The sequence below is a fragment of the Pyxicephalus adspersus genome, chromosome 5 (assembly GCF_032062135.1).
Source record: "Pyxicephalus adspersus chromosome 5, UCB_Pads_2.0, whole genome shotgun sequence".
In the NCBI taxonomy this organism is placed as follows: Eukaryota; Metazoa; Chordata; class Amphibia; order Anura; family Pyxicephalidae; genus Pyxicephalus; species Pyxicephalus adspersus.
Window position 1 is genome coordinate 9,240,965 of NC_092862.1, and position 17,114 is coordinate 9,258,078.

General features: G+C 36.8%; 1 protein-coding gene across 1 annotated transcript in view; it reads left to right on the forward strand.

Annotated features, from left to right (window-relative positions):
- Positions 1 to 12,196, forward strand: part of KCNQ3 (potassium voltage-gated channel subfamily Q member 3) — a 124,356-nt gene extending 112,160 nt beyond the window's left edge. Inside the window, exon 12 of the mRNA XM_072413227.1 lies at positions 292 to 12,196. Coding sequence (XP_072269328.1) covers positions 292 to 1,014 — 723 coding nt within the window. The 3' untranslated portion in view covers positions 1,015 to 12,196. The remainder of the gene's footprint in view (positions 1 to 291) is intronic.
- The last annotated feature ends 4,918 nt before the right edge of the window (positions 12,197 to 17,114 follow it).

Below are 17,114 nucleotides of genomic sequence, written 5' to 3' on the forward strand. Positions count from 1 at the left end.
CATTTTATTATGGCAACCTTCTACCAAATAAACCATTTCCATGGTTCTTTCCTCCTTACCACTTTATTAGCGTTCTTGACAGACAACTAAAAATCAGATTAAAAACATTTCCAGGAGAAGAGAAATGTTGTCAACTGTCCCATGAAAGCAATTATCAATGATTATCTTGTTCTTGTTATCTTAGATTACCAAGTCCTTAGACAAGCCGAAGTCTTCTGGGTAAAAATTCCTTTTATACATTTAACACTTTGCATTTTTTGTGTTTGTTCTTTTACATAAATCTTAAATCAGGTCCAAGACATGGAAAAGAAATTGGACTTTTTGGTTGACATGCACATGCAACACATGGACCAGTTACAGGTCCAAGTTACAGAATACTATCCACTTCGAGAGGCAACCGTAGAAGAAGAAGGAAAAGAAGGCCGATACTCTGAAGTCGGTAGCGTAATTTTTAACTACACAGAGTCTTGCAATCATGTGGATCCCTACAACTTGCACCAAGTTTCATTTAACAAAATGGACCAGTATGGGTTCTTTGAGAACTACCCAGTGGATTTTACTTCACCCATGCCTTTTAATGGTGACAGTTGTTCCAGAAGGTCTATGTCCTCTTCAGCCAACTACACTGAAAGGCCAACAGTTTTGCCTATTCAGACTTTAATAGATACACGGGTGAATTTTCGGCATGAAGGAGAGGTAACGAGTCCTTACGCCGAGAGGGCCTCCCCTATCCTTAGAAGAAGTTTTACAAGGGACAGTGACACCCCATTATCTTTTCTATCAGTGAACCATGATGAACTTCAGAGGTCCCCCAGTGGGTTCAGCATTTCCCAAGAAAAAGAAGACTTTAATTTTGGTTCTAATGGCTCAACGTGGATGCGAGATAAACGCTTCTTAGCAGAAGGTGAAACAGACACCGATACAGACCCATTCACACCAAGCGGCCCAATGACTTTGTCATCAACAGGAGACGCTATCTCCGATTCGGCATGGACACCTTCTAAACCTATTTAAAAAGAAAAAATGTGGGGATAGGGAGGGGGGAATTTATCTTTTCGTACAACGTACTATTTGTAAAAGTCACTATACACTTTCCAAAGTTGAATAGTCAAGATCACCAATGGCTACATAAGATGCATGCTTCAATTTGTGGTCACTGCATCGCGCCACTTTTTTTCTTTCGCCCCACTTTCGGTTGCTTACCACTAACAGGAAACAGCTTTTAGACTCCAGCATGAGTTGCATGCATTTACATGATATAAATGTTAAAAAAATCTATTTTATATTTTGTAATGAAAAAGGCACATAACTTATGGGTGGAACTATGCAGAGGGTAATGTGGTTGTGGTATTTCATCTTTCATCACAAACATGGTGATTTTAATTTTCAGAGTTGCATTTATTTATTTATTTTTTTTGCCACCTTTAGGTAACTTTAATTGACATTACTAGATACAGTTTTAAAATTACATGACTATCTGTACCTGGGTTTTGCTTCAAGCCTAAAATAACTTAAAATTGTTTGGACTGTAAGGCACCTCTGCCCAAGCACAATGGAAGAACCTGTTTTGCAAACCAATGCAGTGTTGAAAGTCGTGAACGTTGCTTAATGAAATATTAAAGGTGTTGGATATATGTGATAAAAATAGCACTGCAATGTAATTTATAATGATGATCACGAACCAAAAGGCTACTACTGTATTAAAAAATTAAGTACTTATGGGACTTTGAGTACTATTTAAGTGCTTTTCACCTGCCATGAGACAACCAGGCGCTATATTCAAAACACTGGAGATCTACATATAGCTCCCAAGCCATTACTTTAAGATTTTTTCAGCTTGACTGATATAAATAAGACTGGTCAATGTTAATAGGAAACTGATTGTTACTTTGGGTAGCAGCATTGTCACATTCAGTTGGAACGGTTTTGTAATATTAAAGACGGTTCATTAAAACAACATTACAAACATACTCCCTAAGTCCCTGTGTTGGTGGCCAATAGAAAGAATGCCCTGACGTTGGTGGTAAGTGGGAATAATGCCCTTCTTTCACTGGAATCACAATACCACCCGTACAGACAGCTAAAAAGATCTTTTGTCTCATGTTGCTAGCTTTGCAAATTGTCCATGAACCCAGAAATATTCATGTAACTTTATCAGCCACCGCTCTGAAAACCCATAGTAACTTTTTATTGTACCTCAGGGAACCCTGGTTGAAAATGGCTGACTTAGATAAATGAAACCTTCAAAGTACCACTGGGGTTGGGTTTCTATGTCTGCACATCTGCTATGGCCATTTTTAGGGGTTCCCACTGTCCCTAATAAATGGGAAAAGAAGTGTGAAAACATCCAAAACTCCCTAAGTGGACAGGAGTAGGTAGGAGGTAGTAGGAAGGGGGATCTTTTGGCTGGCATATCCAACATAAGAGAAATCAAGAGCTGACCCAGACTACCATATTTCACCTATAGCTAAATACTTTTTGGTTGGGCTAACACCTTATCTGAGATTAAGTGAGATGTTCCTCATATTTTAAAATCTTACCTGTCTATATTGTACACTATGTTACTTTTGCACAGATACGAGCCTGTGAGTTTTGGGCACAAGTGATTCTAACATCATCACATACAAAGACCCAAATTATTGTGACATTGTTATGGTTCTGAAGCAAAGCCCAGGTATACAAATCTTTTAGTTGTGCTTTATATCACAAAGAAACTTGATCACTTTTGCTGCTCTTCTATATGACACGGCACAGCATTCTGACATGAGATATAATCGTACCACACAACAGCTGTATGTCATATCCCAGAGCAATAAAAATATACAATTATGTTATGCTATAAAGCCATGGATAATGGATATTATGGTATAAAGCCTTGGTATAGCAAAGGATATATAACCATAAAGCAACATAAAGTACCCTATAAAGTTTGGGCATGTGGAAGCCAGTCAATTAAAGTTACCTTAAGAATGGTCTAGGTTCTTCATCTTCATCCCTCTATACCAAAAAAAAAAAAAAATTAAAAAAAAATCACTGGACAGCATAAAGCTTATTTATTTTCATTTCCTTATCAATGAATGAATTTAACTGGTTACTCATCTAAAACGTATTTATATACTTCTATCTAGACATGCCAAGGGAAATGTGCTTATTTATATTCTGGAAAACGGTTATTTTCATTGTGGTATGAATTTTACATAAGTACTGTTATACAAATATCATTTTTCTAAATGTTGTTATAAGGTTCAATATAATAATTGTTATATCTAATGTTATGTTGGGTTTTTTTTTTTTTTTTTTCGACTGTCTTTAATTTTTCAGATTCTGTGCAGTAACAGAATATAGACTTCTGGTATCACTGTTGCTACAAAGAAAGACACAATTTCAGTCTTTTTACAAGGGAACTTGCCAGCTGCAGGCTGTTAAAAGAAGTTTGTAAGTGTAAATGGAACTTTAAGCGAACTTGTCATGAGACAAATGTGGGTCCTGCTGTTTTGCAAACCTTACTGTAATGATAGTTGCTTGGCTGGTATGTTGTGCATCTAACTATGCAGGCTGAAATTGAATAGCTGATTAGCAGCTTTAGTATGTGTACAGTATGTGAAATTGTGAAGCTCAGGGATTGGAATGACAGCCTCAGAACCGTCATCAGAAGTTTCTGGGCCCCATACTAAGTACACTTACTGAGCCACCTTCCTCCATGTCTAAAAGTTCCATCATTGCAAATGCCAAGCTTTTGATCAGGGCTGTTACAAAATGACCCCCCCCCCCCCCTGATAGCAGCCTTGGACAGCCGGGCAACTAACATTTTCATAATTGGTCAGCTCAGCTAATTTTCTCAATTGTGAACCTTCTTTAGTAATGGGACTTCTAAAATAAGAGACATTTAAAATTCACTATAAATTATTAACAAAGAAGTAGTTAAAATACAATTTATATGATATTTTTTAATAATAAGAATCGATGCAATTGTTTTGCAGCCCTTCAACATTGGTGTGTATCATTGGTGTGATGCAGTTTGGCGACTTCTAGGTCCTGCACTTCTAGAACTTCACTAATGCAATTTCCATGCTTATAGCTCACCTCTCACCTCACCTACTATCCTCCAGTATCTTGTTCAGATTTAGGGCAACCAAGGTAGCCAGAGAACCCGCTATGTTCTTCTTAGGCTCCTATGTATGTGCCTATTCTTTCTAGCATGTTGCATTAACTCTATGTGGAAATGTGTGTGAATGCAATGCACTGGTTCACCGTGTTGCCATTTATTGGTAAGGCCTCCCCAAAAACTTGAAAACACACTGCAGAACAACAATGCAAACCTATACAATGCAATCCTATACAAATGGCAACAAACCATACTGGGAACAAGTCCTAAAATTCTGTTATTTTGACCAAATAGCATGGTAGTCATGAGTTTTAGCTGGAAAAATTAGGCTTTAGATAAATAACAACCCCCTCCCTTCCTATAACAATCATAACCCCTCTCCCCTGCTTCGGAAATGAAAACATATTTGTTAATAAACATTAGAGATCCAAAAAGCTTTGCCAATAGAAACAATGGAAAATGTTTGGTATGGAACTTTGTTCCTCCTAAAATCATTTCATAGAAGAGTAATTTTTACTTTTCATAAAGAGATGGAAATGAAAAGAAAATGTTTTTGCACTACTAGTAAAAATGATTCCTTACTTTAGGAAAACTCCATCATTTTGTGTATATTGCCTTGTTTTTGTTTACATTTGTATTTAATTTTTTTGGCTGCGTGTGATAAAGAGATACTTTTGCAAATATCATTGTTTCATGTTTGCTATATACTGTCGGATAAGGTGTATCTGATGGTTACTTTTTTTTTTTTGGGTCTGTGTATACAATTTTTCTTTCCTTAGTAGCTGAAATGGACTGATAAGCCAAAGGCACACATATCTCCTGACACCCCTCTAGTTTGACAAGTTTTTGGCAAGAGATCAGCCACAGGCGTAGTGCTCATGCAACAGAATTAGCTGTAGGGTTGTTAGAAAAAGACGAAAGAATACAAACTTTAGCTCCCTGGATGTGTTAATAAATTCACTTGCAAGCAGGCAATTAGAACTGCTTTTCATCCTGTTATCAAATTTGTGTTGTTCAAATATTTACATGGAAACTAGATAAAGTCTTCATGGGACATACAAGAGCAGTCAGTTCAATGCTTTTTTTTTTTTTTAATTTCAATGTATTTCAGGGATTTTGGTGGGGTCAACTTTTCTCTTGGTATGCACTGTGGCCAATGGCAAATGGTATGCACTGTGGCCATGATCATGGAGCCCCGGTGTACTGCTTTATTGGTAATTTGTGTTATACAGGCAATAGGGAGAGTAGATGAACTCTTGATATATCAGACGTCAGACCATAGGATAAATTAGAACAGAGTAATGAACTGATGTCATTAATATATATTTTTTAACTCGTCTTACTAAACTTGGCCCAGAAAAGTCAAACTATAAGTTTAAGTTGAATACTTTCCATGTGCATCAAAAGTGCGCTAAATCGGACATTTTTTAAACAAACTTCAGCCACTCCCCCTATGACCTTGCTGTGGAAAAGCACCCTTGGTCTGTGCTGTAGCAGTGGTTTCTCTGCAGAGTGTCCACCATGCAGCCTGCTGACTGGGAGTATAGGCTATGCTGATTGCATAACTGAAGTTCAGACTACAAGGTAGATGGGTTACACTTATGTAGAGGGACCACTGCTTTTACACAAAGCACATTGGTTCTATGGCATGCTGACAGTGGTATGGTTTTCCACTTTTAATACAGCTGCTTTCTAAAGAAAAACAGATTGTAAAATATAAATAGTTGTTTTAATCTGAAAGTGCAATTGGGCTTGCATCAAAAAGTTATCGGCTTCCTATCAAACCAATTGTAAACTTTCTCATATATTAGAATTGGCATTATAAAACCCCTTTACAGAAAACAACAATCAGCTATAAAAAATGAAAACATGAATGATAAAATAACTTTTTTCTATTGCTACATGAAACAGTCAATAATCCACTCAAAAAAAATGTTTCATTTAAACAATAGTGGTTTATTGTAGTCCTACTGCATCACATATCTTTGGAATTACGTCATAAAAGTGTCCTTTGTCTCTTTGGAGGAAGCTGTATATTAATTTCAATACACTCCCTTTAATCTTTATTTTAATTTGACGGACTGCAGTGTCCAGTGTATTTTAAGTCAGGAAAAAAAAATTCTTGCAAGGCTGATTCTTATCTAATTAGGTTGAAATATTTCAAATGCTTGCTTTACTGATTCTTAAAATCACTGTAAGAATATCAAAAAGGGCCCATTACAGGTAATATATGATAATTACCTCTCTGAGTAGTTAGCATAGCCTCAGCAAAGGGACCTGAAGCCATTGCTAAGCATACCTTGTTAAAAGTTTCCTCTATCTGCAATAAAATGTTTAATAATATGTTATTCCCCTTCAATCTGGTCCTGATGGATTTTGAAAGCTGCAGAGGGTTTGATTTGGCTTATCTAGAGTTGTCTCAGGATATTGTCTCCTCTAATCTATTAGGGCACAGACATAAATTGGCAAAAAATCTGTTCCAAATATTGTCACTGCTATTTACCAAAAACAATTTTTTACATTCTTTGAAAGATCCAGGTGAAAGGAGCATTTTGTGTATTTAAAATTAAACATTTGCATGTGTAAAACAAAATAAATAACAAACACGTAAAGTAGAATGCCAGTTTGTAAGCTTCTGGTAATGAATCCATGATTCTGGACAAACTGAAGCTGGTAAACTCCCAGTCTGAAATTTTATAATTATTAAAAGGAGGCTTATCATTTTTTTTTTATCGCAATCCTCCGGGGTAAGAAGCATAGAATAATTCACAGCCAGTTTTTCTCCAGTAGATAAGTTACACTACTTTGCAAAATTTTACATTTTTTTGCATTATTAGGGTGATGCTTTTTTCTAGTATTAAGAATTTTATTTTTTTATAATTCCAAGTTCCAAGTGCCAAAATCTTTTTTCTAAGTGATGTGGCCCTCAGCAGACATATTACAGCCCTTTTGTAAGTAAAGTCCTCTCCATTCAGCCCACTGTTTTACCTGAGTTTTCTCAAATTTATTTTGGTAAAGACAAGTTGTTAACCCCTTACACAGCATTTCCTAAACTAAACTGGTAATGGCATTTCCTAAACTAAACTGCAATGTACAGCCTGAAGGCTTCTTTTCTGTTTAGTGAATATTAGTGGTACCCAAAATTAACAATTCTGCTTTATATATAAATCTGTCAATGTAGTTATACCTTTGTTTCCTAAACTTGGCCATATAATGTAGCCCAATTCCTTTTTTTTTCAACTGTTACTATTCATATCTCCAACACATCAAGAATTAAGGGAGAAATTCCAAAACACTCGGACGTAAAAAAGGGCTTTGTTTTAGCTTAACCATTAATCATAGATGTAGGATTTATGCACCCTTATAGTTGAGAGGAGAAGTCATAATACATATTACTGAGAAGTCTCATCAAATTGTCATGACAGCTGGGATCACACAATGCCCCAATGTTTTATTATTAAGCATTATTGATGTAAAGCATGCTAGGGCATCATGTGATACCCATTGATGGTTGTCCCCTAACCTACAATAATCCCTCCAGAATGTGGTTTATGATTTTATGGATGATCCCTCTTTCTTTCACCGTCTGGCTGTTATGTTGCCCCTCTAGCTTTAGGTCTCTTAGCCACCAACCTAAAAAACGTATGCATTGGTGACTGCAGCAAGAGTTTCATAAAGTCAACAAAGACAACCTTTATGTTAATTACATGTTCTCGAGTATCTCTAGCATTTATATGTGACCAACATTCCTTGATTCCAGAATGATTACTTAGCCCAGGTAGAAGGAGCCAGTGACTTCAGTTTGGTCCTCAAGTGTAATGTTTTTCGCTAATATAAGTGTGGTGTGATCTATGCCAGGAGATGTGAAGACCTCTTTGCACATTTTTGGTTTGGAGGAACCTTAAAAGAGTGGGAATCATTAGACACAAACTCTCCCTATACTATTTAAAATTTAGTAGGGGTACCATTATCATGATCATGATCATCATGATTATGACCATTATCATGATCATATCATTATCATGATAGACAAAGCTATCCTAACAATCGCTGCAACAAGCATGCCGTTGTCCTTCAATATGTCCCTAACTCATAATAAAAGGGAAATCATGGGAGATCTATGTTGTAAATGCATTGAAATTGTATGTAGCGAAACTTTGGAATCCCAAATTGGCTTTTTTAGACTTCATTATATTGTAGACGTTATATAGTTTCCATGTGCTTCAGTACCTATCTTTTGTTTTTTTTAAGTTACCGAAAGATGCCAATTGCTGTTCCACTGTCCAGTGTTTCAGTGAAGTCAACATCACATTTGTAACACCCGGTGCACAGTGACAATAAACTAGCAGTGGCACAACTTAAGTGTTGTGAACATACTCGTTTCCCCAGCTCCAATTAGGGTTGGATAAGCAAGGTGTTACTTTCTTTCTGCCCAAAATTGTTCTCAACTAGCAAAGGATCCACCTGTATGGAATATTTGCCTATGTTCTACACATGAATTCTAAATTATAATCAGGATAGGATCGAAGTCCAACATTGACCCAAGGGGACTCCTGGGTAGCCATGAAGTCATATTACTATAACAAAAAAGCGAGAGGAATACTCAAGAGGTGTCTTTTTCTGGCCAAGAAATAGTAAAGGCAAATATATAACCTTTGATAGATCATTAAAATATATTTATTGCATAATAAAATTAATTTAAAAGTATGTAAAGGTTCACTTAATTGCAATGGATTGAGAAGTGGAAGGAGCCCATTAAGATGATAGACTGCTGAGCTTTTATATTTTTTTCTAAATATTTATATGCTTTTGTTTTACATAATTCTTTTTCCAATATTCCCTACTTCACAACTTTTTGTAAATCAATGTTTTATTTCTTGTTTGGAAGTCAAACTGTATTTTTCTTTCAAGGTCATAAACCAAAGGATCACAAGTTATTGCTTTTGTGGTCACTAGGCTGTTTTTTTCCCCTCTACTGCAATTTCTTTGCTTTGGAAATGAGACACACTGGATACATTCCAAACAACCTCAGGGCATTCTCTTTATATAAATAGATGTTGGAAGTTCAGAGACCCTTTATGCTTCTAATAGAATACTGCCATGATGCTGTTGGTGCACAGCTTCCCTTTTGTCCTGTTTAACTTCGCACTGCTAAGAAATAACATTGCAAAATGATATGGATACATAAAATACACAAAACATTTCAGGGAAATTCCATTGTGATCAGCTGGATTTTTGGGGGTATTTTTAAAGGGACCAAATTTAAAGCTACAACATTTTTTTTCTCCATTGAAATTACCCTACACTGAAAAACTGAAATGGTATTCAGAAGATATAAGATTGCTATGTAAAGCACAGTATAGTTGGTATATGAATAGAGGATTTCTAAAAAAGCAGCTTGTTTGTGGTAATATTTGATACTCCTATGATACTGCTCACAATTTTAACCTATCGCATTTAAAAAAGGTGTAGCTGGTAGATGGTTGACAATTTATATGTAGAAAGGGTTTTTTGTGCAATGGAAAGACTATGCTAAATACTGTAATTAATCCTATTCTTGTGGAGCACCAGTCCCCCGGACACCTAATTGTCAGGTCTCCGGTGTTCTAAAAACTTGCAAGATCCTCTTGTGTGCATGAAAAGGAAAGAACCAAAGAAATTATATATTATGACCACTGTTCAGATGCTGGAAGCAAGTAATTGCTCCTAAATTATTCTTCTATGGGCTATTGCAAAACTTGTAAGACTTCTCAAGTATAAAAAATATTGCTATCTATATACCACATACTCTGGCATTAAAGTGAACAAACACTTCGCTAAAGCAGAACATAAAAATGTGTTTAGATCAATGCCTCCTTCCCAAACAATTTCACTTAGCTTCCTTTAATCTACTGTTGCTCAGTAGGAGAAGCTCTATGTGGAGTTTATAAAGGCTTGAAGACTTATGGAATCTTTGAAGACTGGTGGGTGCCAGTTTGGCCCATTACCAAGGTCCACCACTGCCACATGGGAGGAAGGTGATATAGTCAAATTCTACCCCATACACAGAAGAATGACTTCAAATATATTACTTAATAAGAATTACTTAAATAAAACCTCCTAAATAAATAATAAAATTATTAAAACAAAGGCTGATAGAGTCATGTTAAAGTAAACAGTAGGGAAAACTCTCATTAGCTGATGGATGTGGCGGTCTCAGCAGACTGTTTATGGCGAAGGAACATTCTCGATCCATGTACGATTAATCTATTAAGAATAACCTAATTTTTTAATAGATTGCCATAAGAGTAAATGTTTTTATCTAATGTAACATCTAATCTATAAAACATATTGTGTGGTGCATGGCACCATTAGTGTCTGTTTAAAAGGGTGGAGAATATTTAAATTTTGTGATTATTTCCTTATCATCACAATACATTGAACATTGTTAAATGGCTTGTCCAACTAGCTGGAGATTTTTTTTTTTAATTTTTTTTACTAAATGGAGTGCAAGTTGCCTCTTTGCAATCATGTTTAAGGTTTCAATAAATAACCTGACTACAGTTAAAGCAGAAAACTGCCCAGTTGAGTAATAATTGTGAAAGGTAGAGGCATTACAGAAAAAGTACTTCCAGAAGCCTTGGAATTCTTCCCTCCAGTACTAATGCCAATGGTCATATGGTCGTTTCCAATGGGACTAGGGGGGGGGGGGGCTAACTTTTAGATTATATACATCAGTCAGCAGTCCCCTACTTCTTCCTTAGGTAAAAACCCCATGACAGATGCTTTGGTATTGTTACAATGACTTGCACTGGGGGAGAAGTTAGTTTTGGGGAGAAGGTTACAAAAATATAACAAATGGGCACTGTATGTTCCTTTAGTTGCACCGTGGTTATTGTTATAACATCTGTTAATTACCTGTTCCGTAGTATAACTTAAAGTTGTTAACCAAAAAAACCTGCAGCTGATTTGAGAAACCTTTTGAGCCCATTCCAATTCTCCATGTTCATTAGCACATGCATTTGGCATGCTTTAATCCCCAATGCATTAAAGCATCCTCTTCACTTTGAATGGACGAATAAAGTCTAAACAAAAATGTAATATATTAAGGTTTACCATTTCCTGAATGTAGTGGCTGCATTCATTTTCTGTATTCGTAGGCCTTTATTTTCACCAGGTAATACAATTGTTAAAAATGTCCTGGAAAAAAAAGGAAAACTTATGTAGCCATGAAATCTAAGGACTAGTAGGAATAGCTTCAATATATGCCCTTTTTGTGTATCCAGAAGTTTAACAATCATCAATGCACAAACAAATACTCCTGCACTATTTTGGCAATGCAGCACACCGGGTTGCCAAGTACATTCATATCTGTGTATTGTATTATAGGGTGAATGCAGTTTTATTTTTACTGTACATTTACCTATAATGGATTTCTACAGCTGTTGTTGTAACAAATCCAGTGCTTTAATATTCATTGTTGAGCTTTAATGGCATTACCACGAAGATAAGATTTCCAGATTTAATCTGTCTGATTTAGAATCTAATTCAATAGCTTCTGTGGTCTTAATGGACTGATGTATAAAAACTGGAGGCAACAGAATGATAGTGTCTATTACCCATATCTGCTGACAACCTATTGGTGGGACAATTCAGTGGTGATAAGTACAACAAAATCAGGTTTATAAAAAAAGTTTTTATAACATGCCAAACTTATAACGGCCAGATCTGATTGGTATGTTTCCCCTAGCTATTTTTTTTATAATAACAGAGTCCTGATGTAGGTAGAAAAAAACGAATCAACTTTTTTCATCTAGGGCATCAGATAAATATTTGTATTTGTGCCTTGCTTGCTAATCCTTCATGTTACTGAGACGCTTTTCAAATTTTGGTTGATAAGGGAACACAATTTTATACAAGTGGCCTTTAGTGCTATTTATTATTTACTGTACTTTTTAAACTGTATGTGTAATTTCTATTCTGACACTGTCCGATATTTGAAAAAAAAAATTGAAAAAACATGAATATTCAATATATATTATGCAATGGGTAATTCTTATCTGATTTTTTTTTAATGTTCAGTCAATAAAACCGCACCACTGATTATTAAACGTTTGTCGTGTTCTTTATTTGATAATTAAATAAAAGAAAGAGAAAGATAGAGTTTTCAGCACAAATATAGAAAACATAATTTGTAGTACAAGTTTACATGCAAAATTTTGAAAGAATTATAACCTTTTTACCCATAAGTCATAATACTCTTCTATGATCTATACAGGATTTGATCAATTTTCACATAAAGTTACAAAAAACAATTACAACCTTTTCTCTGTATGTCACAATAGTTTCTTGCGATACATACAAGGTTTTGTTCAGGCCTGTTGTGGCACTATACAGCTTTATGCTAATATTGAACAAATATACATCACCATAGAATGGTTAAGTAGATATGAACCCATTCATATCAACCGTAGAACCCTACACGTTTCGCCATAGTGGGCTTCCTCAGGGGTAGTGATAGGTCAATAAAAAGTTCTCTATGTATACATACGGGGTTCAGGTGATTTCAAAATATAGCTTAATCTTGGAAGAAAAGTGAAGTGAACATCAGAATAGAGATGATCCTTTGAAAAGTTCACAGGAAATAGGGTAGTGTAGTAGAATCCCCTATATAAGTATAGTCTCTGAAAATGAAGTAGACTCTATTTTTAATATGATGCTGAATGGTAGCACAGGTCAGACAAGTCTCAGTTTCCAGGGAAAGATAGTAAATGATCTCTAGCAGATGCAGTTAGCAAAATAGGTTTGCCATATACCGTATTTTTCGGCGTATAAGACACACTTTTTCTTCCCCAAAACTGGGGGGGAAAAGTGGGTGCGTCTTATACACCGAATACGTGTTAAAAATAATAAAAAAAATCATACTCACCCGATACCGCGATGCTGCGTGCTTCTTCTCCTCGCTCTCCTCCCGGCTGCAACGCGTCTCCTCCTCCTCTGAGCGAGGAGAAGCCGGCACACGTGCCCTCGCGATCCCGTAAGCAGGCTGATCCAGCCTGCTTATGGGATCGCGGGGGCATGCGTGTCGGCTTCTCCTCTCTCAGAGGAGGAGACACGCGCTGCAGCCAGGAGGAGAGCGAGGAGAAGCCGACACCCGTGCCCCCGCGATCCCATAAGCAGGCTGGATCAGCCTGCTTATGGGATCGCGAGGGCACGTGTGCCGGCTTCTCCTCACTCAGAGGAGGAGGAGACACGCGCTGCAGCCAGGAGGAGAGCGAGGTGAAGAAGAAGCCCACAGCATCGCGGGATCGCGGTATCGGGTGAGTATGATTTTTTGGCACAGGGTGATCAGAAGAGGATACATTGACACAGAGTGATTAGAAATGGATACATTGACACAGAGTGATTAGAAGGGGATACATTGACACAGAGTGATTAGAAGGGGATACATTGACACAGAGTGATTAGAAGGGGATACATTGACACAGAGTGATTTTTTGGTATTTTGTTCAGAATCTTTTTTTTCTAGATTTTTCTCGTTTAAAATTGGGTGCGTCTTATAGGCGGGAGCGTCTTATACGCCGAAAAATACGGTATGCTTCCACAGTGTAGGTACTGGATTCTATAGAGAAATCTACTCCTAGTGGTGCTGGTAAGGATTGTTTGCTTGTTTAAGATGCAGCCTTGTTCTTTACTTGATATGCTGGTTTATTCTCTTTAAACACTGGAGAAACCCTATAACAAAAATGTAATATATTGCAATTTTCAATGTGGGGGCAGCAGCAGTTTTTTTTATATTGTTTTGTTCTCAGTTTCTATCCTAGGGGACAACATTCACTTTACTGTATCAATGATAGAGCAGGGTTGTCACCCTAAACCTAAAAACAGATGTCATATTGATGTTGCTGATGATTTTTCATGATTGTTTCCTGTAAAGGGGGAGGAAATAAAATCAGTTTGTTTAATTTAACCTCCTGGGCGGTTCATTTCTGTCTGGATTGATATGTCTAAAAGCGGTAAATGTTTTTTCATGAAAATCTATTTTAGAGTTTAACATAATAGTATGAGTACAATAAAGTTTGTAACACAAAATCATGTTAAAATAATAAATACATTTAAAAAAATGAATTTATTAATAAACTTTGACATGATTTTGTGTTTCAAACTTTGTTATACTCATACTATTATATTATACTGTAAAATACGTTTTCATGAAAGACAATGTACTGCTTTTAGACATAGAAATCCAGTGTATTGCATTCAACACAGGTATTTTGTACTATATCCAATACAAAAAAAAAAACTTGAAATTCCCGCCTCGCCTCCAGCGGCAGCTGTACACTCTGACGTCACCGTGAACTCCTGGTGAGCATCTGCGCACTCGATGGTGGACAGATCGAGGAAGAGGAGGTGGCCAGAGGATGGCAGACTGCCTATAGGACCAGGTACGTGTTTGTTTTTTACTTCTTTAACTGCCCCCAGTGCGACTCGGGGTTACCGCTTTTAGCTTGTTTTTACAATCGGGATTAAGGCTGGGGTGGTTAACATATCCCTTGCACACCCAGAAGTTGGCGGCACCTCTTTTCTCCAGTGCTTTAATTGGGAGTGGGCCTTCAACGTCTTTATTTACATTGTAGGACCACTGATCCTGCATTGTATATGATGATTTCAGGCCTGCAAGCACAGCACATGCATCTTGGATAAAACTCTGCATGGGACCCATCACAAATGGGAAGAGATTTTGTAGAATTGAGGGTATAAGGTAAGTAAAAGTCTTTTTTTTTTCTTTCTTCCAGACAAACGAAATTAAAATTTTCATCATGGGGCAACGCCTCTGCAAGAGTTCTTTCTATGTATTCCTGGACTTCTGCTTTATTTGTGTCTACATTTAGAATGAAGTCTGTCCAATGTGGAGTGACAAATGTCTTTTTAGCAAATTTAGCAAATCTGCTGCAGTTGGTTGCCCAGGATTACAGGCACAGGTGTCACAAATATAAAGTAAACCTACGACATAAACTTACAAAAAACCAACAGATTTTGGCAAATTGTGCTGCTGAGTTTCTTGCCTTTTATTGTAGAGTAAAAGGTTTTTTAAATCTTAAAGAGGCCTGGCTCTCTTTAACTATTATTTAGAAACAAGCTTCATCCCAAAGCCTAATTTGACATGAGCAGTTTCATATTTTTTTCTCTTTTGGGATTTCTCGTGCACACCTGCTTTTATAATAGTGATGGCGGAGCCCCGTCACACAGGTGCTGGGTAATGCCACTCACCGGGTCACTGATCTAAACTCCAACCTTTAACAATCATATTCTATTTCTGTCCTTTGAGTAGCAATTTGCCTTTACACAGCAGCATTATAACAAGACGAATATTGTGCAGAAGAATTTTAATGCTTGTTCTCCAAAACAACCAACAATGGGTTTGTGAGGTAAATGGAATATCCCAAAATTGATAAGAACGCTTTTCTGATTTTGTTCAGAGCTATATGATTTATTGCACCTAATGTCCATTATATTGAGTCATGTTTTTGTTCACAGCAAAGTTTATCAATTCACAAAATCGATTTCACATTGTTTAACATAAGTGAGTGACGTAGCTCTGACGTAGTTTTTTTTTTTGTTGTTGATCTTAACTTCACTGCGGGAACCAGGTAAAGCCTGAAAAAGGGAATTTAGTAAATCCTGTAAGCTTTTTTATTAACCTAAATTAGCCAATAAAAGGGTATTACATTAACTACAAACCTTTTTGCATTGTTTACCAGTAAGTGAACAAATTAAAAAAACTGCCACCAAACCATTCAACCAAACTGTCAACTTCCCAATAAACTGGAACTAAAGTTATAACAAAAAAATTACACTTACATTTACATGCGAAGATCTATCAAGCCCCCTGGAGCTGTCCTTCCATACGGTCTCGCTTCATCCCAGTTTCTTGCTCCTCCATCTTTATTGGTCTTCCTTTCTTCTGCCTACGTCACCCGATTTTGCACTGCTGAGGCGCGAGATCAGGTCACGTATGCCGCTATATTTAAAAAGAAAATATGGAATTTAATGAAGAAGAAAGGAACAAAACACATTTTTAACTTTATATAGAAAGATTTTCTACCCTTCTATATAAAGTAAAATTTGTGGTGATAAGTCTGCTTTAAATGTGCAAAGCTTCTTATGTTTACACATGTTAGCCTTCCCACCAGCTTTCACTCTCTATGGCAGTTTTTTTTCTGAAGCAGGGTTTCTCCAGAGGTTACTGGGAGTTCCTTGAGCAATGAACAGTTTATTGATCTTTTTGGCTATCTGTAAGGGTGATGTTCTTCCCAATGGCAAGCAATGTAAAAGGAAGGGGCGAAGCTGACAGCAGCGGCTCAGAGAAGCTCCAGAATTTTTCGTAAGGACTTTGAAACCTTGCAAGCACCTTAGTACCTTGGAGAACCAGGTGTCCTCCTGGACTAGCTGCTTAATTGGCAGGACTGTTGATAACCTCTGACCAATGGGAGTTATTGCTGAAGTAAGTAGCTTTGGTTTATTTTTATCTTCAGAAGCTGTTTGATTTGTTTTAACCAAAATAAATGTCTCAGAATCTGACGTTATATTGTGTCCTGTGTAGTGCGGATCCTCTGCAGTAACATGCACCATTTTCACTCCAAAAAATAACTATCCTATAGCAATAGACTATGGAGCCAGTTCCTGCTTCAAACAAACACACAAAAGAAAAAGAAACTTTGTTAACTTGGTTGTAAGATGTTTTAAAGTGTTAGTTCCAGCAGTACTTCATAATACTAAAACCAGTTCCTTTCTCGAGCATGGAAATTGGTTGGCCATAAAAAAAGGGACAGAGAATCTTTAAGTCCCCTCCTTCCTGCCGATATGAGGCACCTGTCTATGTCTACAATTGTTGGGTAGGCCCCCAAAGTTGTGGGAGAGGGTTTCCTCCCCATATTGTGACTCCAGTGTTATGCAGCTCAATAGCAGGGGAGTGTATTGAAATCTTGAAGCAGAATGAGTTCTGTTTTATTAACTCTTGCTTTTTTAT